This window comes from Aulostomus chinensis, chromosome 3 (genome assembly GCF_037954235.1).
Source record: "Aulostomus chinensis isolate RoL2024-O1b breed Wild chromosome 3, RoL_Achi_v1.0, whole genome shotgun sequence".
Classification (NCBI taxonomy): Eukaryota; Metazoa; Chordata; class Actinopteri; order Syngnathiformes; family Aulostomidae; genus Aulostomus; species Aulostomus chinensis.
The window spans coordinates 15409033-15436561 of record NC_141322.1 but is presented as its reverse complement, the minus strand read 5'-3'; the positions used below and the strand labels follow the sequence as shown (position 1 = coordinate 15436561).

General features: G+C 41.1%; 1 protein-coding gene across 2 annotated transcripts in view; it reads right to left on the bottom strand.

The window, feature by feature from the left end:
- camk1b (calcium/calmodulin-dependent protein kinase Ib) overlaps positions 1-27529 on the bottom strand; it is a 42302-nt gene that overhangs the window by 12653 nt on the left and 2120 nt on the right. Inside the window, exons 2-3 of one of the 2 annotated variants that reach the window (XM_086198915.1) lie at positions 24324-24336; positions 20889-21002 (exon numbers count right to left, since the gene is read on the bottom strand). In XM_086198915.1, the coding sequence (XP_086055041.1) occupies positions 20889-21002; positions 24324-24334 (125 nt within the window). In that variant the 5' untranslated portion in view covers positions 24335-24336. The remainder of the gene's footprint in view (positions 1-20888; positions 21003-24323; positions 24337-27529) is intronic. The other variant, XM_086198917.1, reaches the window with a different exon arrangement.

The following is a 27529-nucleotide window of genomic DNA, read 5'->3' as shown; positions in this document are numbered from 1 at the left end:
AAATATGTATTATGCTTGCATTCCTTTTGTGTATGCGGACTTGCTTTTACTCAAGCTTTTTAAAAGTTGTATTTTTCCCCAAGTAGAGGGTTGTATTTGTACTTTATTCTATTGTCCTGTTTTTGTCTTATTTGCAGTGTTGTGATGACTGCTGCGGTAACACTTGAATTTCCCCTCGGGGATTAATAACGCCTTATCTTATCTGTCAGTTGCAGAGGAAATCAACACTCCTTGTCATCGGAACGTCATAGAATGAGGTGCCAGCATAATGCGGTAAAATAAAAAATTAAAATATTTTTTCCCTCCTATGGTGCACCTCAACTGAAGAGAACATCTCTGGATGAATGCCTGTGAATGTTTATAATGAGGTCTGAACATGAAATCCTACTAATACTTGAATACTGAATGTTGCTAGCAGGCGGTCTTTCACCTTATATCAACTCATGGTGAACAAATGCATCAGGCACAATCAGTTTGTTCAAATATTGGGTCGTCGGAACAAAGGTAGATGGAAAGTTTAACATGACCTTGGGTACTGGCTGAACAACGCCGGGGGAAATCACGAGTTCTGCACCAAGCCAGGAAAATACGCTGGTGCAGCAAAATGTAAAATACACTCTTTGACATTTAAGCATGCTGGGTTATAAAACAAGGCCCCGTCATTCATTTGAACTGACCCAGCTAAAACCCGGGCTTTCGTTTATTCATTTATATTTTACAAGTTAATTTTTAAGACAGACATGGAAACAAAACATGAAGTTGGATCAGACTCAAGCAAAGAAATCACACACATGTAGGAAAGTGTTTTATTACTGCAGTTTCCCTCATGATAACTGTAATGAAAGGTCAGATATTTGCTGCAATGACACCTGTCCAGAGATGTGAAATTCAGTCTGTGAGAACTGAAAAGTACATTTTTGCTTCAGAGTCTGATGAATCCAAAACACAAAAATCGTATTAGTCAACTTCCTGGACTGTATTTCACTGTCCTTAAACATCCCCGCTGATGCAGCCGCCCCTCTGCTATTTCAACCAAAGACTGTTTTCAGTGTGAATTCCATCTAACACACAAGTGTGTATGTGTGAGGTGGAGGCTGCTGCATGTCAGCGACCGCTTTGTGGCCAGAGACAGTTAAACAGTGTGGAAGTAGAGGAACAAAACCATCCAGTCACAGCATTTGCAGATATCAGTTGTCCAAACAAGGTGCAAGTTATAGTGAAGCCCTATTCTGAGTTTAAAAAAGAAGCTTTTCAATTATTCCTTTTTTTTTTTTAAATTTTATAATACTGTTGTAACTATTCTTATTGTTACAACTCATTGCGCCATCAAAAATGGTAGTGAAGCTATCAGTTTAATCCAAAAGTGTTGTTCTGTGTTCCCTATGTTCTATCAACAGCCAGCTTTCCGGCCTGCCACAAAATTAAGAAGCCCAGTGATTAGGAGAGCTGTGCGTGGATCACAGTAGAGGCGAGCAGTATATTTCTATCTGGTTTGTTGTTTTACCACGCAGGAGCAACTTGAAACATCTCTAAGAAATCTGTCTTGCACATGCTGCCTGTGTCCCTGGTTCCATAATTGACTTTACCCTCTGTGACCTAAATATCGCCTCTCTGGTTTTACCAGCATCAGTGCTTAGTGAACATTTTCTGATCAAAGTTAACAGTTATCTGGGGAGTCAGGCCTGACTCCACATCCCAGCAAGTATAAAACTGCGACAGAAAGGCCATTAGTTTTGGCAGAAATCCAGCTGTGTGGGGAGAAGCGAATTCCTCTGCAACATCTGGGGGATTCAGTTGACATTCTCCACACAACCCCTGACATACCAAAGAGCTCTGCCAAAGTGTCAACCAGTAGCTCACACAAACACGGAGGGAATCTGAAAACACTTGCGTAGCTTTAATTATGGCTAGTTTTACCCTCTCTACTTTGGTGCAAACACTCCCCTGCCAGAGGAATTGATGTTAGAGCTTGACTGATTTATTGGATGTCATTATTGCCTGATGAGAGCAATTTGTTCTCAGTAAGTATCAGCATTTATACATTTATATATACATTTGCACATGACAATTAAAGACAAAAATGTTTCGCTTGATTATTTCACTTCGTAAGACCTTCTGGTAAAATTTTGTCTTAATTATTATCTGTGTTGTGGTCAAACTGTTCAGGCGAAATTACCTTGACCTTTGACCACCAAAATCACGTTATTCTTTAAAAGCGAGCATCCATCCATTTTCTACTGCTCATCCTGTTGAAGGCGCCCTTGGCGTTGCTGCCTGATGTCACTTCTGGTGACGATCCTTGTAAATACCAAACAAACACAGAGCAAGCTTGCCCCCCCCCCCCCCCCCCCCGTGTTTCTGTAAATGTCATGAACGCGCATCGTCGTGGAAAGTGGACCTGTGCTGCGCTAACGTCGCTAAGATGAGTGAGCAAACTCCAACTGTTCAGTGAGTAAATGTATATTCTAAGTCTTTGTACAATATCTTTATGATATTAGGTTATGAGTTACAGCTGAAATATATATAGCTCATGGGATAGGTTTGGAAATTAATGACTTTTTATTGGCATGCAGGCTCAAGTGAGCAGTGCATGCATATACAAGAACCAATCTTCACGTTTACCTACCTGTCAAGTAAGAAGTTAGCCAACTGTGCATGGGAAAGGAAGCCCTTATGTTGGTGGAGTTCTCGCCACCTTTGAAACAATTTTCCAATGTAAATGCGGGTTTGTTCGTTCTTTCTCAATCTCTCTACTTCTCATCAAATATTCATCTGAGTCTTTTCTTTGGTCGTGACTCGGCCATTCCCCAAATGTATGTGTTAAGCTGTTAGATGCTGTCCAGCTACCTAGCAGCTTGCTATGATGCTACTCAATCTACTTTGCTAATTCCCCAGTGTATGCACCTGCACTAACTCCCATCCCTATCCCCAACCATCTTGCCAGTGATTGGCTGGAACATGGTTTGTGATGTTTATGTGCACTCAGTGTGTGTTTGCCGTTTTTGAGCCCTGCGTTGTCTCCAGAGACAGAGACTTTTCATATTGTATTCAGGGGGCAGGCAGCTAGCGGATCAAGGGGAGACGCCTACCATTTGAGAAAAAAAGGAAATCGCACTGAAACCATGCAACAAGGCTTAGCCCACCTTCAAAGGTTGCGGGGGGCTGGATCCTATCCCAGCTGCCTTCGCGTGAGAGGCGGGGTTCACCCTGGACGGGTCACCAGTCCATCACAGGGCCAACACATAGAGACAGACAACCATTCACACTCACAGTCACACCTACAGTCAATTTAGAGTATCAATCAGCCTCGTCCTCTCTTGATGTCTTTGGACTGTGGGAGGAAGCTGGAGTACCAGGGAGAACCCACAGAGGAACAGGGAGAACATGGAGACTCCGCATAGAAAGACCCTGTGCTCAAGCTGGGGCTCGAACCCGGAACCTTCTTGCTGTGAGGGGACAGTGCTGACCACTGCACCGACGTGCAACTCCATACAAGTGAACAGTTGTACCAAATTTTAAGAATTCACTGCACCTCTTGTTGGCGCAGAGACATATAAAGGCTCACGAGTGATGTGTAGAATATACAAACACTGAAGATTGTCCTCTGATAGTTCTGAGATGAAGGAATACTGTCCCCAGAATATAAACTGTATTACTTGCCATTTAGATACACAAACTGTCCCTTCAAAAACACACATTGCTCCGATCACATTATTTCAAATCCATCCACAAAAATACAAAAACATCAATTTATAAATTATTTTTTTCTTCTTCCACTGACACGTGTGAGGCTGAGAAAACTGCATAATTGAGAAGAAGATTTGATCAGTGCAAAGAAGTGTGACGAGTTGGAGAGCTTAATCCCAGCAAGGGTCCTTGAAGTAAACAACTGTGTTTACTGAGCTGTTCCTGTTCTAACAGGACATTCTTATCATCATCATGTGACCAGTGTCCAGGAAGAGGACACATACACACACACACACACACACCACACACACACACACACACACACACACACACTCACAATGGCAATGCACGGCTATTAGCCCCTACACCACCAATAAAGCCACACTTACTGCGACTATCCAAACAGCAGGACATGTTCTCAGAAATGTACTAAGCAAATACTTCACATAAGAGTTTCAATATACACAGGCTGCAACATTTTCAGGTGGTAGTTGTGTAAATATTTACAGATTTATTCAATGATAAACGCTTTGCTATTGTGCACAAACTGTGTCCAAACATTCAACATTCAGGACAAACACCAGACAAGAAGAAAGCTTTTATGGTTAAAATGCTCAAAACATAAGAGATGATATCTTATTTCTTCATGACATGACTCATGACATGTTGTCTCCGGGTACGGGTTAGCTTGAAATAGACTTGGTGTTGCTTCATTTCTAAAGCTAAATATTTGCACTTTCTGCCTACATTTGTGCAGCACAGTAATTCCACAATGCAACCGTTTGCACTCAGTCCTGTACAATTAAACACACATAAAAAAAACTTGAATGTGTCCTTGTTGTGGTTACACACACACACACACACACACACACGAAGTAGACCCATGATGATGTCAATGACAAAAGAATATTAATTCATCATATTTTTAATATTTTTGTTAAGTTTTTTTGTAGTCATAGTAAAAAACATCTACTAATACCAGCCTGCATGAAGCCTCATTATACCACTTTTCTGTTTGTATAGATGAGTCAAATTCAACCATGGCTGGAGTTCAAGCCCCCCCCCCCCTTTTTTTAACAAAAAAAACCAACAAAAATACCATATTGCTACTTTATTTCAGTCCTTACTTGAAATTATCTTTTTACTGAGACTACAACTTGCACCGTCTTTGTGAAATGAAATCACGCTTCATTTCTCCCTCTATACCATGGCTCTTTTCAGCAGCGTCGATGCATGTGTTTGATGTCACCTGTATGAACAGACATCTGCATATGAATGCAGAATCAGTAATCTGAATTGTTCTGGTTTCCATCAGTAGTCTGAGTAATAATGTATCAAAACAAAGTAGTGGCTTGGCAAGGTTCTGTGTTCTGCCCTGTATTTTAATCAGGCGGTGCTCCCTCTCCCCTCGACTCCCCGACTGTCTTCCTGGGTGGAGCTCCCACCACACTCACAGCTAGGAGGGACACCAGCTATTTTTGTTTTACAGAATAGTAAAAACCCACCCCGTCTTTTGCTGAATAGCTTATTTTAATTTGGCTGATGATACAACTATTCCTTTCCTTTTTGTCTTATAAATTGCACATTTCTCTTACTCAAACCCATTGTGCCATCTGTCCTGTTGAGAAGTTGATCAAAAAGGGATGTAAACAGATAACAAAATGGTGACTGTGTAAAGGTCAGAGAGACATAGGGAAGGACCATCTGGTCCAATCAGAGCTGAGAGAAACCCAACTGTGATACTGGCCCTGAAACATAAAAAGACCATCTTTGCACTGTAGGCTCGCAAGCCCAAATCTCACCGTTCGCTCACTGTGAGGAAACATCATGGCCCCAGAAAACAAACCAAGTAAGCGATTAGCTGGTATACATGGTGGCTCTACAGTCGTTTTAGTGCCAGATATCTCATGCAGGAGGGGAGTGACAGCAACACCAAGCTAAGAGGGAAGTAAATAAACTACATTTATTTGGTGACCTCCGAATGAATGTTTACATTGCTCCATTTCACTGAATAGGCAACTGTTTGCTGATATCATGTTTAAACCTCATTCCCATCAGCAAAACATCCTACTAACACCCCCGCCTACACCTGGCGTTTTTCTGCAATGTACAAAGTTTTAATCAGCATCCTCTCCCACAAAAAATGACCCCGCAGTAGAGACGAGTATTGATCAGCTCCAATCGGCATTGATGGGAACGCCAAAGCCGGGTGAAAGGCAACTCTGTCTGATCAGGTGGGAACAGGATTGATTGGCTTTTATTAGCAGGTTTGTACAGGTGTGTGTCGTGGGAAATGAGTATAAGATGATAGAATAACAGATCTGAAGATTCCTTTGGTGCAGCTCTTAATACAATTCTAATTTCATTTGATTCGAGAAACATACTGTAGGTCACGGGCCACAAGTCTGACATGAGGTTAGGTCTGTAAGAAATAAAAAGACAACATGCCAGATTTTATGCAGTAAAAACTGTTTATGAAAGATGTACATAATTATATGTTAATCACCAACATTTTTTTTTGCTTGACTCCTGTGTTCTCCTCTGACTATCCTCCATTATAGGTTTAATTAACTCTCCTTTGATAAATGCTTTGGTTGTGTTGTTAGCTGAAGACTGAATAAATGTACTGTAACAATTGAAATCTTGCAGCTATAATTTTAATAATTCATTAATGAGTGTTGCTGCCTCTCTGTCCTTTTGCTGAAAGCCTGCCACGCTTCCCCAGTACCGAGCTGCCCTGCACACCAACACTTGACCCACCTCTGGGGCCCCTCACACAGGGGCCAGCCAAATACAGACGACCAACATACGGCTCATAATTTAGAAATATGAGCAATATAGAACAGCACTGGCAGGAGTACGGTGACCAATCTAACACCTAAAGACAAAAAAAAATCCTTTCTGTTCTCTTGTTCAGGTCCAGTAGGAGAGTGGGGGAGGAGAGTGATGATGGCGAGGCATTCAGCATTTCAACCAGTCTACATACTTTCTCCCCCAACTAGCCTCACAAACATTTCTGTCTATCTGTAAAACTGAAAGTTGCAGTGACTAACATTTTACATTTGGGCATCTGGTCTGAAAATCTGATTCCATGACACATCAGTAAAACCTTTCCACATTCTAATTCTTACAACAGATCAGGATATTTCTAAACCTGCCGATTATGCAAAAAAGAGTAAAGCTTTGGATTTAATGCAAGTGTTCAACTCTTTTACCCACGGGTGGCTGGCTTTTCCCTTGGGGACAAGGTGAAGCCCAGCTATCTGTGCGGGACTCTGAGTAGACCTGGGGTTCCTTTGCGTAATAGGAATCACGTGAGATTGTTTGGACATCTAGATTGCTTCCAGATCAGTTCCCCACGGAGGCGTTCCAGGCACACCTCAGGGTCCCCGAGTCAGAGCTGGACTAGAAGAAGCAGTAGGAGATTGATGGATGAGTGAACTGTGTTTTTACTACGATAACAGTCACTGTGACAGTCTGGGTTATGTAAGCGATGCTATAAATTGCAAAGGCGGTTCTAGAGGCCATCGCAGATATATGGTCAGTACATAACTCCATGGAAGGACATGATTAGGTGTGGAATAATACAGGACATTAAGTGGCCTAAACTTTCCTCTAGCCCACTGAAAGAAACTGCTTTGACTTATATGCAATATTGCTCACCACTTCAAAAAAGGATTGTAATTAAGCTGCAGAGCGAAGTCAGTGCTTCCCTTAGGATTTCTAGAACCTGAGATAAAAGGAGAGTCTTTTCAAGCCTGTTAGCTGACATGTGGAGAGCCTGTCATGAAAGGAATATGGGCAATGAGGTACACCAGTGAAGGAGAAAGACTGTGGGAAGAGTTTATATTTCAAGTGGACTTAAAACTGTTCAGAGGTATATTGCTGTGAGCAGATGGAGATGCATAAGTGGGCCTGGCATGAGCATATATGAGTGTTCTTACGTGTGTGTGTGTTTGTGTGTGCGCGCGCACGTGCACGCGTGCGTGCATGTGTCTGTGTTTTCCAGGAACTGCAGGCAATGCCATGCTGAGCTTTGCTGAGACACAAGCTTCTCTGCGAATTAGGTCAGGGCAGGGCTGAAGGGCTGAGGGCGCTATAAGCAGGGATGGATTTTCAGGATTGGGATGGAGTGGGAAAGGGTTCCAAGTTATCATTAAAAAAAACAAACAAAACAAAAACTGTCATCGCAGGAGGATTGGAATGAGTGTGTCTCAGAGGAGTGACCAGCAGGATGTGAACAGCCCAAATGGAGAGAAGGCATGAGAGGACAAATGAAGACATCGTAGCGTGACACAATCTTCATTCATAGCTCTAGATGAGACAGGCTGCACACTGTCTAAGATCTAATAACGATCAAATAATAGGAGTTATTGGACAACTCCCAACAAAAACACACAATCAGAGAAAGACAAGGAACATGACAATGATATGAAGATGTCACATGAAAATAGAGGGGATGGGGACATATGAGGGAGAAGATATGATACAGCAGTAAATGACAGAGAGAGAGAGAGAGAGAGAGAGAGATATGATAATGATGGTGATGGTGATGATGATGATGATGATGAAAAATAGATGAAGTGGGACAGCTCTCATGCTGGGAGACTCATCTGCTCCATAAAGGTGGCTGTTTCCTTTTGTCTGAACTACCTTGTTAGTCATCATTTTGAATTCGTTTGATTCTGGCCCACCACACAAACTACTGAATAATGAAACAGCGACAAAAATAGCTGCAAGAAAGTCAGTGGGGATAATAATTCCTTTAAACCCAATTTCTAGGTCCCTCCCTGCACCTACACCTCAACTACATGTTAGAAATGTGTGCCGACATTATTAGGATGATGCATCGGTGCAACCTAGCAAGCTTAACTTAATTAACAATGTGGACTCAAATGCTTGAGCTATAATAATATCACTGAGTCTTGGTGGTATAAGATGATGCCAGGGAGGCCTCAAAAGCAAAACATGGAATATCTCCACCACCTTCAAAGTCAGTGGCTTGACACCACTCAGCTGACAAATCAAACACAGGAACTTAGCTTAGATCATGATGGTTTTTCTTCTTCTTTTTTTCTTAGCATTTATTCTCTTACAAACAGCCTCAATTGTACCACCACAGCTGAAAGCTCAGCAGACAACTCATTGTCACATGTACACGTCTCTGTCTCAACCACTCGCTAACTAACACTACAGTACACTGGTGAAAACCATGCTGTCTCCATAGTTTCAAGTGTGTTTTTCTTTCCACAAATCCACAAGCAGAGCTGTGACTTGCACTTGCCACGACCACGACATCCATCCATTTTCTTCCGCTTATCCTGTTAAGGGTTGCGGGGGGGGGGGGGGGAGCCTATCCAAGCTGCCTTCAGGTGAGAGGCAGGTTCACCCTGGACAGGTCACCAGTCCATCACAGGGCCAACACATAGAGACAGACAACCATTCACACTACACACCTACAGTCAATTTAGAGTATCAATCAGCCTCGTCCTCTCTTGATGTCTTTGGACTGTGGGAGGAAGCTGGAGTACCAGAGAGAACCCACACAGGAACAGGGAGAACATGCAGACTCACACAGAAAGATCCTGTGCTGGAGCCAGGACTTGAACCAGGAACTTTCTTGCTGTGAGGCGACAGTGCTGACCACTGTACCACCGTGCCGCCCCTCATGAGCACTCTGTGTGCCGTTATCACCCACTCCCTCACAGCCACTCAGAGCTTTCGCATCAACTTGGTATGGAAGTATAGATTTTGGTGACTTGGCTTTGTCATTTACAAGTGTTAGAAAAACTGGTACATTTGTCCCACAATTGAGTTTTAAGGTAGCACCCTCAATTATATAGCATCCTTAAGATTAAAATGAGCAAGATTAACCCTCCTATTATCTAACCTTGGGGTCAATTTGACACGACGACACAGCTAGTCCCACAAGAACTTTTATACTTCTCATGGTATACATACTATATATATATATATATATATACTGTATATACACACATATGAGGCAACACAGGGCTCACAAATGGCAAACAAAACACTGAGTGCACAGGATGTGCACATAAACATAAACCACGCTCCAGCCAATCACCGACGAAATGGGGGGGGGGGGGGGGGGGGGTGCGTACATACATTGGGGAATGAGCAGAGTCCACTGAGTAGCGTAGTAGCTATGACACTCGTAAGCCATTTTCAATGTAATAGTTTGTTATTCCTAGCTTACTCTATAGGTCCTAGCTAGCAGTAGCATCAATTCTAGGAAGGACAAATTAAGTGTCTCTTTCGCATAAGCTCATAAAATAACTTTCAATATATCAGCGGTAACTCATAACCTAAAAAATAATTTAAATATATCAGCTGTAACTCATAACCTAACATCATAAAGATATTGTATAAAGACAGAATATAAATTTACTCACCAAACAGTTGGAGTTTGCTCACTCATCTTAGCCATGTTAGCGCGGCACAGGTCCACTTTCAATGTCAATGCACATTCATGACATTAACAGAAACATGGGGCGAGGGGCAAGCTTTCTCTGTGTTTGTTTGGTATTTACAACGACCGTCAACGGAAGTGACGTCGGGCAGCAACGCAAAGTGCGCCTTTAAGGTGCTATGCTAGGTTGACATACAGGCATGTCTGAGATGAAAATATGATGCTGAATAAAGGAGAGAATTTTCATGTTGCAGGCTGATAACATGACAGAATTCACATTACATGACAGGCAGATTTCGCTGATGATGAGTACATTTTTTTTTCTTTGAAATGTTTGATAGGATATTTTGAGTCGCTGCAGCCCCAGATCTTGTTTCAACAGTGTATCTTAATTGTAATAATCATTCTCCTTCCATGGCGTTAAAGGTAGGTGACCCAAACAAGCTAGCCTTTGTATTTTACTCTCAGGTGTCAACCTCTATTAGAAAAGAAAGACATGCTAACTTCATGAGCATGAGCTGGGGGCGAAATTCAGTTCATTTACATTCCAAAAGTCATCACTGGTCACAAACTTTAATTAGGAGAGATACTAACCTGGGCTGCTGCTGTTTCCTGGAATAATATACACATTCAATAATGGTCCTGAAATGTATCTAAAAACTTCCTCAAGCACATCAGACACTAAAGCAGAGTCAAAACCTCACCTCTTCTCACACAGCTTATAGTCTTTAACACATCACATCACTCACGCACACACAGGACACCCCCCCCCCCCCAAACACACACACACACACACACACACACACGAGTGTTGAGTTATTGAACCTTTCCACTCAAAAGCAGAGAGCTCTCAGACAGAGAGCTAAATCAGTGTTGGAACCTGTGTAATGTAGCTAAGAGGCATCAAGTACAAGGGAACAAGTAGAGCAAAAGGTTCCACTTCTGACTCAATAATGTCCCACCCTAACAACATTAACAAACAAAAAAAAGACAGAAAAATGTAGCAAAATGTAAGAAAAACTAAAAAATGTATGGAATCACTGAAAAAAATTGAGAGCCTGACCATGGTTTGTAATGAGTCCATGAGGTCTTTTATTCACTGAATATGGATTACAAGACAATTGGAAAGGGTGAGTGCATTCATAAAGAAAAGTTCCCATATATTTATCAGTATATAAATATCATAGTAACCCAAAACATACATACATACACACACACACACACACACACACACACACACACACACACACACACACACACACACACAGACCTTTTTCCAAATCACTTCTGGCGAGTAGCTGATCATATGACCAGCGAGGCTACTGGGTCACCATTCGAAAAAATCTTTGACGGACAGGCGGGTTAATCCCTCTGCTCTAATGATTTTAGATGATTACACACCCCTACACATATGCCTTAACCCCCATCCCCCATCCCTTGTTGCTCTGTGCTCCCTATGAAAATGCAAAGAATTTCCCCTCATGCGCAGAATGCAGAACTCCGTGTTCTCAGCATGAGAACATGTGCAGCCATTCAAATGTCAAAAGACAACACTGCCCATATAAGTAGTCTGTAACCAGTAGAGTGTGGGAATGATGACAATAAAGCCAAAAATAAGTCAAAAATGAACCGTTTATGATGAAGTGGTTTGTCACAGGGGTAGTCAGACAGTCTCTAATGAGAATTTCTGGATATTATTTCTGCAGTGGTCCAAAAACTAGGCTTTTTGTTGTTTACAATTGTCACTAGAACTGTCACTGTGTAACACGTAACCAGTCTTCTGGATGTATTTTTTTTAATTTACTGGACTATGTGAAAATGACAACCTACAAAAACAAAGCAACAGCCTCATACTGTCAGCAACCAGCCGGCTGCTGACAAACACATGTGGTTCAATTACGCCTTGCTGTCACTTTCACCCTGCAGTCAGAGCGCTGGGATAAGGAGGGCGCAGCTGTCCGGGCCTGCATTTCAACCACTGGGTAGGACGAGAGCTCTGCCTTGCTGCTGCACCCGTCCCAACAGGAAGGAAGCCTCAGAGCAGAGAGACCGGCGGACAAATGTTGCCGTTAAATCAGTGATTTTGTGCAACTTGAATTTGAGGATTTGCATTTAGGAATCATGACATGGAGAAATAAGAGTGTCTGTTTGCACTGAGATTCTTTGATTGCTCATATTTGTTTTTTTTAAGTCTCTAAAATTTCCCTCAAAGCAGAAAATTTTAAGTGACTTCAGAGTGGTAAAATAAAAGACACCCCCCCCCCCCGCCAAGGAAACAATTTGAAAAAAATGTATAAGAACAGGTTTGTGCTTCCCCTTATGAGAAACAACCACTGAATGAATGGAGCAAGTTGATTACAGCTCAATGACAGACGGGTTTTTCTGCTGGCTTGTTATCAGACATCAATACAAGAGGAATGAGAAAGACAAAACTGGACCTTCAAATGTTTCAAGGTAACAGGAATGACTGGTTTGGAAATAAGCAGAAGACAGACTCTCCTTGTGAGGAGGGAAACACAGATTACACTCCATGAATATTACAGGACATACAGATGGGGGGGGGGTTGGTTCCTGCTGTCTACATGTGTCATGGCTTTGTTGTGAATGTGCTTGGTATTATAAAAGGAGACATCCACCAAGCTTGGAGAACACTAGACAGAGACACAGTTGTTTATATGGTAATAGGACAGAGTGGATGCTAAGAATAGTTGCAGCTGTCATTTGATAGAGTTACAGCATTTATCAATCAATATCAATTTTCCACATACATGAACTAGCAATCCATAACCAGCCAGGTTTGACTGATGACATACTGAACAACATACGCTTGACAGTCAATATTTGGAAGAAAGCCAAGGGAAACACTGGGGAAGCCAAGAGATTCCCAAAATTTTTTGAGCAAGAAAATATGGATGAACGTGTTGATTTCTCATCCCATGGTACAGTTTCATTCTGATCCTGCAGATGGCAATAGTTTAGTTTTACTGCTACCAACCTTACACTATAACAGTAGCCCTGGAGGGGATCGATGGTTTGGGCTTATGTTAAGTGGTGTTTCCTGGCGAAAGCTTCTATTTTAGGTGAAAATCAAAGAGTGGTGGGACACACTGGGACAGCCGTTCCATGGAAAACACAGGAAACAGTGTTGGAGTGCAAACAAAAACAGAAGAGAGAGAGAGATTAAAAGCAATGAGAAAAGAAGGAAAGCCGGAGAGGATTTGGGTTGATTGCAGTCAAAGTGCCGTTGCCTGTGTGCATTATTAATCCCCATCTGTTTTGATTACAAAAACATGTGGCTGCAGCTGTGGGTTCATGGCATAAACCATACACGCCACTGGAAGAAGATAATCAAACACTAGATTATAGAGGAGAAACAAATGTTTGTAAACTTGCATCCTTTACATTTTAAAATGTTTTGTTAAATGTCAAAGGAGAAACTACAGAAACAAGACAAAAATGGTACAACTTCCCTAAAGAAAACACAAATTCAAAGAAATGCACTATTTTTTTCGACTTTTCAACTGCAGAGCTCTTTATCTTCTGGAAACGTCACCCAAAATTCCTACTGTAATTGAAAGTTAAGGTTGGAGCTATTTTGTTACAAACTCCAATCGCAATGTTTGTGCATTATCAAGCTTAAGTCCAGATAAAGAAGACATGGGTTATACCAAATGATGCACTTAAGAGTTTGTAATCAGATTACTTGTATTTAATGACAATGGGGTACCATGAGCTTCAGGCTAAATATGTGTGGATGGCTCTTTCTGCACAAAGCATCAGTTACAAAAAGTGATGCAGACCATTAGAACCATTATTGAAGGCTCAAGGCGGGTATTTTGGAAATACTTAAATGGCAAAATACTCATTTTGGGTGAAGTATCACTTCAGTTCCTGTTCTAATAACTCTTCCACAGTGCCACGCGTCGGCTTAATTTCCTGTTTTTGTTTGATTTTCCTGCTTTCATATATCACCCCTGTCTTGTGTTGGTCATTAGTTCTCCGTTAATCAAAGCTATCTTGGCCCTGCTGACTTGCAGTTACTTTACTCAAGCTAGCTGAACATCATCATTCTCTGTTTTTGCTTGCTTGTTTGGACATGTTCTGTTTTGGATATTCTTCAGTTGGACATTTTCCACATGTATTCTCCATTAGTGTCTCTCTGTTTGGACTCATAAAAAGTTATGGTTTATTTCGGTGTTTTGATACAATTCAGACAGGGTTTTTTTGGACCAGATAAGAATCTGCATTTGGGTCCTCTTGCTGCACTCAACCTACATTTAATAACAACAATAATCGCCTATGTCAAGTTTTTCAGAAAACACAAAAAACTGGAGTCAAAACATCATAAGGATCTGATTTAGACAAAAAAAACTTTAAAAAAAAATCCATCCATCCATTTTCTACTGCTTGACCTGTTGAGGAATGCGGAGAGGGTTCTGGAGCTGGAGTTCACCCTGGACAGGTCGCCAGTCCATCACAGGGCCAACACATCGAGACAGACAACCATTCACACTCACAGTCACACCTACAGTCAATTTAGAGGATCAATCAGCCTCGTCCCCTCTTGATGTCTTTGGACTGTGGGAGGAAGCTGGAGTACCAGGAGAGAACCCACGAGAAAAAAAAAGACAATTATCTTAAGAAGGTGACAATTTGAGACCATCTGCAGCGACCACTGTAATGGGGAAACAAAGCTTTAAACACGTCGACCTAATGACATCCAGGGCAGAGATAGGTAGACAAAGAAGGTGGAGAAATCAGACAGGAAGCTGCACTAACCTCTGACACGAGAGGAAGAGTTGTCAAATGAAAACAGGAACTCGCTAGTTTGTTCTTGAATGAGGGAAGTAAAGTTTTGACTGCATTGCTGTATCTGCAAGTTGTGCCTGGGAGTCCAATTCACATTTGAGTTGATTTAAATTTCACACGTAATCCCAGGGGTTTCAAATTTTAATCTCAAGGACTTCACAGGTAATCTCATTATCATAGGTTTGACATGGGAATTCGTATGGTTTACCTTCATTCGTCTGCAAAAATTATCAAAAACATTTATCCATGAGTAATGTTGACATTCCACATGTGAAAAACATGACTGCTCTGTGTTTCCACTCTAAACATCATGAGTGCATGTTGCCATACATGATCACATGAATTTCATGTTTGTTTTCATGAAATTCATGTGATCTTTCTCTAAGGGAAATATGAATGAGCACAGAGTGGATTGTTTTCATAATTTTGAACGTTGCTTATCTAAAAACATAGACCAAACACACACAGGGGGAGAAACCTGTTGGCACACAGTTATTGAATGGACTGACTCACATGTGGGAGCATTCTTTGCTCTCCTGTCCCCGTCTCGGTACAGTACGATTACCTCTCTGCAGTCTTCTTCTTAGTCTTTCCTGTTGCAGAGTTAAATACAATGTTTACGCGGCTCTCTTTGATGTACAGCATCACTGGTAATGAGATAAATCAATAATTGTCCTCATATCTATGGCCAAAATATATCTAAGAAACATCCAGTATGTTAAATTATGATTAATACCTTACCAATGTCGTGTTGACTGTACCTGGCAAAGACATTAGTAAAGTGATGCTGAGGATAAAAAGGTAGGTTTCGTGCCATGTTGTTACCATGACAACAAAAAAGTGGCACCCTTTGATGGAGGGCGGTTGGATCCTGGTTTAGGGGAGTATTTATATGAGGATGGAGTACATTGCTCTGCCTTTAGGAACTGTAAGAATAAATACGATTGGCTTTTGTGATGTGATTAAGTGAATTAGTTTGTTCATCACTGTTACTGACAACTGTCAGTACTGGAAGCTCCAGAAACCTTGATCTTGTTTATAAAATCACGAGTGTGTCATTCAATTCTCTGTTTTTCAGTAAATGAAGGAGCAAGTCTATCACATATGCACCCGCTGGTGGATTATTAATAGCAAATCAAAAACTTTGTTTCCATAGTGACTGTTTGAGTCCATTATGGAAATTGTCTCCTGTTGTTACCAAGACAACAATCCAGCGATGGCAAATGAATGTAGCACACAGCTGAGCGATGTGGTGAGCTGGAGAGGATCTCTTCATAAACAAGCTCAACACCTGACCAGGGCAGGTGGAGACGGACCTTTTTATGTGTCCATGAGTTGTGCTTCAGTAACACAACTGAACCACTGCACAAGAGACTTCTACGCAGGCCACATTAGACAGCAGTGTCACTCATTTCTGTTGCATTTGTTAAACGGCTGGTTCCTCTTTGCATATTAAACAGCTGACCTACAGTTTGACTCATGCTTATCTGGTCCTAGGAACCCTGTTAGCTGTGCTGATTTTATCAATTTTTACAGGCAATTTTTTCTTCATTTAATTACTTTAAATACAAGCAAGAAACTGGATGCGAGACAGAAACGGTTGAATCCAATCATGGTTGTTTCTTGGATACGGTACACATCACCTACAAGAGCAACTCTCAAGACTTTGAGATGTCTGTAGCAGTGTTATAACTAAATTTACATAACAAAATTAAAAATTATTTCAGATGTAACCTCTTTTCATTCAATGTGAAACACTTTTGTAACAAAGGACAGCATGAAGGGTTCTATGAACTTGTAAAACGAGCTTCTGCTTCATCTTGGAGTAAACAACTTAATCCTGGACTAACAAGGATGTGGGTGGATATAACAGGTACTTCAGGCAAAACGCCTTAGATAAACATCCTGTCTCATGACACTCAGCATCAATGATTGAGGATCATAAACCAAAAAAGAAGCTATGCAGATTGAAGTTACATTTCACTGCTGTTACACTCTTAAAGAAGTCTATTTTTTAGAGTTCAAACAAAAGTCCAGATGTCGTTTGCCAGTACAGGAAAGCTGCACAAATGTTTCACTGTGGGACGGATAACAGGACTATTTAGACAGATGGGACGAGTCACCCTCAGGAGGAGCTCAAGAGTCAGAGATGGTCCTGCCTTATTATTATTATTCTCCTTTACTGTGGAACCAGCTCTCTCCATGGGTCAGAGAGGCAGACACTTTAACTACGTTTAAGTCCAGGCTTAAGACCTTCCTCTATGACAGAGCCTTCAGTTAGGACTGGTTCAGGTAGCTCTGAACCATTGATAGCTATGCTGCTACAGGCTTAGACTGCTGGGGGACACATCAGGTTACATGGAGCCCTTCCCTCCTCTCCTCTCTCCTCCTCTCCTCCCTGCACATTTTTGGAACTGTCATTACCATTACTTGTTGCACTTTGTAGTTTGGCCTTGGTGTCTCGCAGTCTCTCTGTGTTTCCACAGATCCACCAGAGCCCCAACCGCCGCCTGCATCGCCCCCCCCCCCCCCCCCCTCTTATTCCCTACTGTTACACCGGCCTGCGCTCCCCTTCCATGAACCAGTCTGCCATCCAGTCCCATCAAGCTGGCTTGCTCTCCCTGCCTCCCCTACCAGAAGCTTCCTTCTTCAGCTGTTATTAACATTTCCGTGTTTCCCACATTTTGTATTGTAAACTGTTTTCTTGTCTGTAACAACATCTACTGCACGTCTGTCCGTCCTGGGTGAGGGATCCCTCCTCTGTTGCTCACCCTGAGGTTTCTCAGATTTTTCCCTGTTAAAAGGGTTTTCTATGGAGTTTTTCCTCAGTCGATGTGAGGGTCTAAGGGCAGAGGATGTTGTTATGATGCCATGTGAAGCCCTTTGAGACAAACTGTTTGTGAAAACGGGCTATACAAATAAAATTGCCTTGCCTTGCCTTGCCTTATTAATTATATTTGGATTTGGACAAGTGTAGTGTACAGCGAGCAGAATGGCCTCCCTGCACACTTGAATAAATATAGCATGGACCGCCATATAAGCCGGCCTTAAGAGACACTGAGAATGAGTTAAGATGAGCAGTAAGCATGTCAGCTTGCTCTCCAAAGAATAAGCATTACTCACACACACATGCACGCGCGCACGCACACACACACACACACACACACACACACACACACACACACAGAGTCCTCAAAGTGAAGGGGTTTAAGAATGATCCAAGAAAAACAAAACACCACAGTAATCTGACAGTTTTTATGCATTGTCATCCTTCTTTCATTTTAAGACCTGATGCTGAAGTAGTTGAATTAAAATTTTAAAATTTATTAAACCTAACGTCCTGACCTGTGGTAGTATGAAAACAAGCATACACAATCCCAGGACAGGAACCCATAGCCCCTCTTACACAACCTGTTCACATCAGGAGGAATACTGCACCGCTTTTAAACCTCGCCAAAGTGCAGAGGGTCAGAACAATCTGCATCTGAGCCTGTAGTGAAGGTGGTAACAAGGAATGATTGATGTCTATGTAAAAGAGATGCTCACTGCTGCTGTTGAGTTTACATGAGTGCCTCTGTTGTGGAATCCATGAAAGGATCAGAAGGAATCATCAATCTTGTGTCATTATTTATATTTGAATAGAAAAATTTACTGAAATGATAATGTTGAGTCCGTTGAACACCATTTGTAAGCTCAGATATGTCTACAGCGCCACAATAGACGATTTAGATTGGTATTTAAATTTTTTTTGGCATTGGATAATGCATTCAACCATATTGGTGTGATAATATAGCTGTAGAAATAATTTTAACAGCATAACCGTTGCACCTCTGTGTAAAAAAGGTTAATGAATCCCTCTAAAGAGGCAGCTACATTAGTGGGACCATGTTCATTATCAAATGAGTGAGGGATTATCACAGAAACCAGAAAAATGTGCCTCATGTATAGGAGGTGTATTTAGAGTGAGTTTGAGCAAAAAACAAAAAACTACTCAGAATCAAAATAATGCCTCAGCGTGAGGAAGCAGCCCTTTACTCTTCTGTCTCACTCACCAGTTATGCAGACATAAACAACCAGTGAGAGACAGAGAAGCTTGAGTCCAAGATTGGACGAGGGTTTTGAATGTGAAATATCTGTCTCATGCAAAGTTATTAACACATTCTTGAATATTCTTCAGTGCTTTTAAGATTAGTACCAACATCGCTCGGGTTTCTCAGACTGAAAAGTGATGAAAACATTTAGTCGCATTTGGTTGTGGTGTCTGCTGCGTTTCTTCATACTGGGTTGTAGTTGTAGTGTGTCAAATATGTTTCTTTGATGTTTATGTTTATCAGACTGTACATACACACACACACACACACACACACACACACACACACACACACACATATATATATACACACATATATATACTGTGTGTGTATATATGTATATATATACACACACACACACATATATATTCTGTGTATGTGTGTATATATATATGTATATATACACATATATATACACACGCATACACACACACACACTCACACACACATACATGTGTATATTCATGCGACAAAGCAGCCCAACTATAAATACAACATAATTATCTCATTGTGCACTGCATGTCCTGAATGTACACTCACACAACAACAAAACTGGCATCATGACTTTGTAGGTAAAACATCCAAAAAAAACCCTACTGTAAACGTGCAGTGTTCTATTTATTGACATTTTTCATTTCTGTGGTTCTTTTTGATGTACAAATGCAGTAGTTACATCCTACAGCTGCTGCTAAAACGTGTTTTCTTGTTATTGGATTGCAATCGTGCTCGGATCTTCATGGGACCTTCACGGATTGAGATTAAGTGTCACGTCTGCGCTGATAACTTTCGCTTTGCAATCATCGCTACTGTTGTGTATGTAGCCCCTTCTACCGCCTCGAAGATGAGCAGTACCACCTTGAGTAGTTCCCCCCACATCCATGACATATTTTGGCCCACAGAGTTGTTCTATCTAGATTACAGACACAATTTTATCATCATTTCTTTTCAGTGTGGTCAGAATTCATCCCTGACCACCTCTGAAGGCAGTTTTGTTCAGGTCACAATCTGCTCTAAATGCATCTTGGGGGAATTAACACCTCTCCTAAAAAGAAAATGCATTTGACTGACAGTTGTAAATGGTGCCGTATATACATGAGAGTGAAATATCTGAGTAATTACTAAGAGAAATGGTGTTTTGCAAAGAAGATTGTCAGAAAAAAACCTATTTCACTCACCCTGAAGTGTTTCTTTTCCTCACAATAATAACATCAAATACTGTGAACTAAATCTAAAAAAATGGATTTTAAAAAAGGACTTTAAACACACAACCATCTTATTTTTGTCTTGATGTGCTTCAACTAAGGCAAATTTTATATATTCCAAGAAAGACACAGAGCCTCAACATATTTTATATTTAGGCCAGATCAGATTTCATCAGGGGACCAAAAGTATTGTTTGCAGAACAAAGGAGAAAAAATAATGAGGGTGCAAAGAATATCCAGTTTTTAAAAGCCTCTCCCCAAAAAGCAAGTTTTTGCAAAGATCTGGTCCAGGTATAACCTTCACTGGCAGAAAAAATGTTCTACCACTGGCTTTGTTTGGAACTGGTGGAGACAGCAAATATTTGTCCATACTAATTTGCATGCTGATCCAGCAACTCCCACACGAGCAGCCAAACATTAATAGACTGTACTTCCGACAGTAGTACTTAAAGATACTGCAAAAAACTATAGTACAATGAAAAGTAATAATCTACACAAACGTCCCAGAAACAGATGCAACATTTTGTCCATCTGAGAATATATGCATTTAATAAATAGTAAAACCTGCGAAAACACACATCCTTGGTCAAACCTCCACACGGGGTGGAAGCGGCGTCATACCCAGTTAGAAACACAAGGGTTTGCCACTGGTGCTGGCACACTTACGTTCCCAGGGTTTCTTTGAAGTCATACTGGTCCTTCACATCTGAGGTCTTCTTTTTCCAGGCATGGCAGTCGTCATCCAGAGGCATCTTCTTGTTGTTACGGTCGGAGACAATGCTAGTGAGGAAAAACAGGATAAGGATAGAGGAGAGATGCTCATTAACAGCCAACAGTTAGACTGCCTCCTTGGAGACATTTAGGATCATCTAATATAATAAATGTCATGAAAAGTTATTGACTGAAGTCAAGCTTAAGTACCTTTATGATCAACAAGAGTAGAATTTATGGCAGGAAAGGTTAAAAGTCACTGCTGTGTTAATAAGTAAGCACAGTGGTTTATCGGCATTCACAGTTTTGTCTCACTTCTTACTTGTGTTCAGATGTTTGTCCTCACACTACTCAAGAGCGGGATCACAGAGGACCCCGCAGTCAGAGACATCATCCTCTAAACCCAGAAAGAGCTCAAGACCTCACAGACTAAAATAGCCCTGTTGGTATCAGCACGCCTCACTCCGCCTCTGTTCCTGCTGCCCGCCTGGCAACTACTTCAGAGCCTGTCAACATGCGATGATGTAACATATTGTTAACCACACACACACACACACACACACACAAACACACACACTCAATTCCTATTCTGAAGTGAGGCGGCAGCTTCTTCGTGGTAACTCAAAGGAGCTGCTCGATAGAAATCGTTGTGGTCACTGAAGTGGCTGAATACAAGATATGTTTAGCGGGGGGAAAAAAAACAACCATGATGCGTAATTTTAAGGAGCCTACATAAACAGACATAGCCCGCACAGGTACAGTGTGCATTGCATTACAAGTCATCGATCATCTTTCCTGATGACCATAGAGAAATATAAGCACCGTAGATGAAGTATTTTCTAGTTTATGATAGGGCGTACATTGTTGTGAGTACATGAGATGAACTGGTACTAGAGCAAAGTATGAACAAAGCTTCAAGTTCATATTGTAATACAGCGGCTCTACAGTACAACGTTTATTTCCTCCAGTGTAATTTGCATGCCTTTAATATTGTAAGTGAAGTAAAAGGAAGTATCTCGGGATTGGCATTAAAAATAAGTATGCAAATGATGGCCTAGAGAAGTGAGTCAAGTCAAATACATAGAACAGCTTTGTCTGTAAATGTGGGTAGACTTTGATCCTAGCAAGGATGAAATAAAACAAACGCTGTAAACTGTAACTCTGTGACACCATTCTCTCTCTCTCTCAAATGTATACGTGATCGCGCTTTTCTTTCTTGTTATGTTTTGATGGACCACTAATCTCTTGCTTTATAAGGCGAGGCTGAGGTAGGTCACAGTACAATAACAGAAGTCTGAAAATACAGACGAACACAAAAACAGTGTTTTTGTTTAGCAGTCCAGTTTCATTCAGTCTGACATGTTAGAAAAGTGATAAAGAGAGGACTTACATAACATTTCACTGGTGACCAGTAAGGTGATCAATATTAAAGTAACTGTTTATCCTTTTCAGAATGAACCCAAATTTGCTAAGTAAATATGAAGTCTATTTTCCAATGACAGCCTGTTAAATGATTTACTCTCTCCTTCTTTCATGTTAATGTGGTTAATATTAATGTCGGAAAAAATAAGTCATCGTAAGATAGCTTTTGTTTCGACATTATTTTTGTGGACTTAATATCCAGTTACGTTCCACGGCCAGCCTTACACCAGGGTGCTGCCCTTCAGTAAGACGCATGCTATTCTACTGAAGCACCAATTCTTCCCCATAAAACTTTACCTTGGGTTCTTGCAGTGCCAGTCCTTGCACATGAGTGGCCCAAGGCAAATTTCTGCTAGCTCAGACTATGATGACTCAATTTGACTTTTTTTTTTTCTCTAAATGCAAATTTGGCACCTCAGGATGACACCCTGGATTGCCTCAGGCTAATCTTCTGTGGATTCTAGTAAAATTTGTTCAAGGATTACAGTTTTTACAGCCATAACTGCAGCTGCACCTTGTTCATGTCCACAGCATTTCACCAAATTCTTTGAAACTCCACTTTTCACCATGGTCAGTACTAGATCCCTAACGTTTTTGGTCACTGCCGCTAACTTCCTGTGATCAATTTCTACACAATTTAAATATCGCTTAAGTTTTTCGTAAGATTGGCTGAGAGACTGAAAGAGCTAAGGAAGCAACCACTCATTTTTGGAGCAGATCCAAATAAAGGGACATATCCAAGGAATTTTCTCATCACTTTTTTCTTTTGAACACTCGAACTGAGCCAAGGGTGTAGTTTAAAAGCGCTTATTGTTTAGGACATGTCAGAGTAAAAAAGTACAAAACAGAGAAGTCTACAAAACCGGCATCTGTTGTCAGCCTCCTCTTTTATCAGCAAACCCACTTTTATTATTTGTGTGTTTGTCAGCAGGATATCTCTACAACTAATTGTCAGATTTTTATGAAATTTGGTGGGGAAAAAAGGTAATCATTTCCAGCAAGCGATTAACTTTTGGAGACAATGTGGATCAAAGTGTAGATCCTGAACCTTGGAGACTGTTTTGAGGTCAGTGTCAAGATGTAGCTATTAACAGTATTTTTGATCTTGGCAGAGGTACGCACTCTCTAAACGCTTTCTGGTTTAGGTAATATATGATGTGAACGGCTCATATTTTTACATTAGTAAACATCTCTTACACTATGGCATTATAGTGTTTCCCTGGGGAATGGGCAGGGGTGATTATGAGCATGCTACATTCAGCATAACCCCCCCAGCAGGGCAGCTGAGCATGTCTAGTTTTTCATCACCTTAGCGGACTTATAGACTAACTACTGACGTATGTATTGACTGATGTATTGAAGCGATGATGAGGGACATCACTGCTCAGTTTAATGAGCGGGAACTAAACTAAAGTAGGAACCATTAGGCTAAAAATAACTGAAACGGTAAAAGGCCATTTTCAAGTAAACACCTCTCGCTGTGTTAGCATATCTCCTTGCTCATACAGAGATTCATGTTAATTCATGCACTGAGGATGGCCAATACTCGACATCAAAGTCATACATCACCGATTTCACATCAGTGCAAATACAGTGATATGGCTCTATTCACATTCGCACTTAACAGAAGGGACTTGTCAGAGATGAGCAAGGGGAGGGGCTGGTTTTCAAACAAGAAAATGCTAATCAACAGAATGTGTTTGAAAACACACAGAGGCAGAGAGGGAAAAGTTCTGAAAATGCGGGAGAGATGACACATGCAGGTATCGTGTGAGAATCACAAGAGCCCTATAAAACCCATCCATGTCCCCTGATGACATGACGCCAGCGGGTGAGGGCTGAGCTGCTCGAAAGAGGAGAAGAAAGGAGGACTGAAGAGGAAGACGCACAATAACCACAATCCCCAAGTACTACGTAACATGCAACATTCCCGTTTCAGGTGTACACAGAGAGAGTTACTGTACTCACTGGTTTCCCATTCCTGTGATGAGCCGTAGACAGAAGAAACACACACATATACACACGACCACGGTTAAACGTGACAAAATGACACACAGTTACAGTGTTTAAATGTAAACATAGTTATTGATGTGCACACACACGCACAAAACCACACATACAAACAAAAAAACCTTATGCAGCTCATGGAAAAGTGTGCTGTTGAAAAGAAACTAAGTTTTGCAACCTACTTCTGGAAAAAATTTAAGTTTTTTTTTTCTAGGTAAGTGGGAAGTCACTGGTTTTCTTTGCTGTTAAACATCTCCTAATATTGATTTGGGAAACAAAATAACATTATTAAATACCCCAGGAGAAAAATGGCACAGCTCCAAACTCCGAGAGGCTCTGCAGCCAAGCAGATTATACTTCTTCTCTGATGTCTGTGGTGTTTTAAAAAAAAAACAACACTTCACAGTCACTAGAATTAGATCAGGCTGGACCACTTGAAAGTAGTGCCATCACCGCTATGAGCAGATATTTGTTTCGAAATGTATCAGTAAAGTTCAGATAGTAGATAAGTTTTACGTCTCCATTTTTAATTTTTTCATTCTTGCTCATCATCTGTCATTTATGATGATGAAACTGTGTGACAGGTATATAACGTGTGGGTTTTTCCAAATCTGTAAATATCAACTATTGACTGTATCAGTTGTAAAATATTGCCTGTTGACAAAAAAAATCCAATCTTGTGCATCCCTGCCTGAGAGGTCAGTCCCTCTTTATTGAGCCTGCACACTCTCGTCAAAGTTGTTGCTAGTTTAGATAACTGATTAGCTGCAGACCCCCTTCACCAGAAACTGCCAGCAAGCAAATAAAACACAGTGGCACATAATAAAAGTAACAGTTTAACAATCATATCAGATAGATTGATTTTACAGGGATACACGATCCTGACCATCAGCTCCCGACCTGACGACTGATGTTCACATTCCTTTCATACATGTCAGAAATGTAGCCAGCCATTGTCATGAAAGCAGGGCCGTGAGCTGATTCCCAAATGACAGCATCTTTTAACTTATTGCCTCTGAAAGTGCAATGGTGACGCGCTGCATCACGTGGACAGAAACAAAGGAGGCCAGGTGGTTAAGCTGCAGTAACAGCATGCATGCACGTTTGATGCGTCTTCCTCCTGCAGTCATGGCAGATATGAATGAAGCACTGGCCTTGGTAACTTCTTCAAGGTGCAACACCTTCCTCAAAGTTTTCAAACTCATCTTTATTGACAAATGATAATAGCCAGAATGGTCCACAGATATCCACAATAGATGCATAACAAGCTATACAAGGACAAGTAAAGCATGTCTTCCAAATAATTACATGAGTATTTTTGGAAAAAGTACTTAGAAATAAGTAATTTAATAATACTTAAAAAATGCACACTCCCAAATACATTTGCCACATCACCTATAAAACATAATTCAACACCGTGTATTTTTTTTACATAATGTATTTTTAACTTGCTGTTATTATGATTTCTATGTTTCTTCATGTTTGTTATGTTATTTCAGCAGTAAAGGGGGAGTTTTAACATGCTTCAAAGTTCTTAATCATTCCAGTACAGATGACCCAAGTGCCAGATTCCATCACTGCCAGACACAGATCAAGTATGATCCATCAAATCCTGGTTTCTCTATTCACATGAAGACAGTAAACTCAAACAAGTGGGCTCATCTGTATTGTTCCTGACTTTAAATTTATTTTATGAGAGGACTAATTTGGTATAAGCATAAATGATGGGATCATCATCATCACCACGCAGGTGTGTTCACTTTGTCCTGAAGAAGGTTCCATCCATCCATCCATCCATCCATCCATTTTCCTCCACTTATCCTGTTAAGGGTTGCGGGAGGCCTGGAACATATCCCAGCAGCCTTCAAGTGAGAGGCGGGGTTCACCCTGGACGGGTCACCAGTCCATCACAGGGCCAACACATCGAGACAGACAACCATTCACACTCACAGTCACACCTACAGTCAATTTAGAGTATCAATCAGCCTCGTCCTCTCTTGATGTCTTTGGACTGTGGGAGGAAGCTGGAGTACCAGAGAGAATCCACACAGGCAGAGGGAGAACATGCAGACTCACACAGAAAGACTTGAACCTTCCAGTTCTGGAACCTTCTTGCTGTGAGGCGACAGTGCTAACCACTGCACCACTGTGCCAACCTGAAGACGGTTTAAACATTAAATCATGGCCATGTGAAATAAAGTTTATTAACTTTGATGTGGTCTCAACTTGTGTGTCTTTTCATCAGGCTAAATGATTGGGTGGGGCTAATTGAATACACACAGTTAGCACTGTTATCTTGAATATCTACATTACAGCCGACAGCAGGAGTAGTGGAAGAATGATAAACTCTGTTTATTGTTAAACCCACTACCACTAACACAACAGACACATGCTGCTTTTTGTCAGCGCAGTTCTCTAGTACACTGACCTCAAACCAGCATTTACACCCAGAGTGCACTGGACTGTTATTCCATCTGTAAATATGAGCTGCCAGCATTGTTTGAATGTCATTCCTCTCCTGTAACTTGGATAACAATGGTAACAGTCAGCCTCGGGGAGGTTCACATCAGAATGATCTAATATCTTCAATTCAAAAATAATACACACAACTATGCTCAAATATTTAATGGGGCAATTCAGGTTTTCTAAGATGTTCATATGCAAACCAACACCCTTGGGCACCTGTCTACATCTCTCGGATCTGCCGCGGAAAAAAAAAAACCCAACCCACTCCCGATAAGTGTGAAATCTAACGTAACTAAATTTAACTGAACTACATGTAACTGAACTACATTTTCGAAAAAGTATTATAGGACAGAAAATGTTTTAAAATTCACGTCATCTATTTTTTTTTCAGTCCAAATACAGAAACAGTAGCTGGGCTCAGGGTATCAGCTGTTACCAAGAACTGATGCGATTCTCTGCGATGATCTGCATCATGCCAAAGCACGTTTGCCCCAAGAGTCCAGTTTGTTAGATAAGCGGAATTGCTCGACATCATGCCTATGCTCTCTTGGCCCTGGCATGGTTGGGAGAGGTGAGCTTCAGCCTCATACGGTTGGATGAGGATGGGAACAGGACATGATAGCTCAGCCTTCAGACGTGATAAATTGTCATGTTATAATGCTGTTGACGGAGTACTAGCCTTTAACCAAGTAGTAACCCTA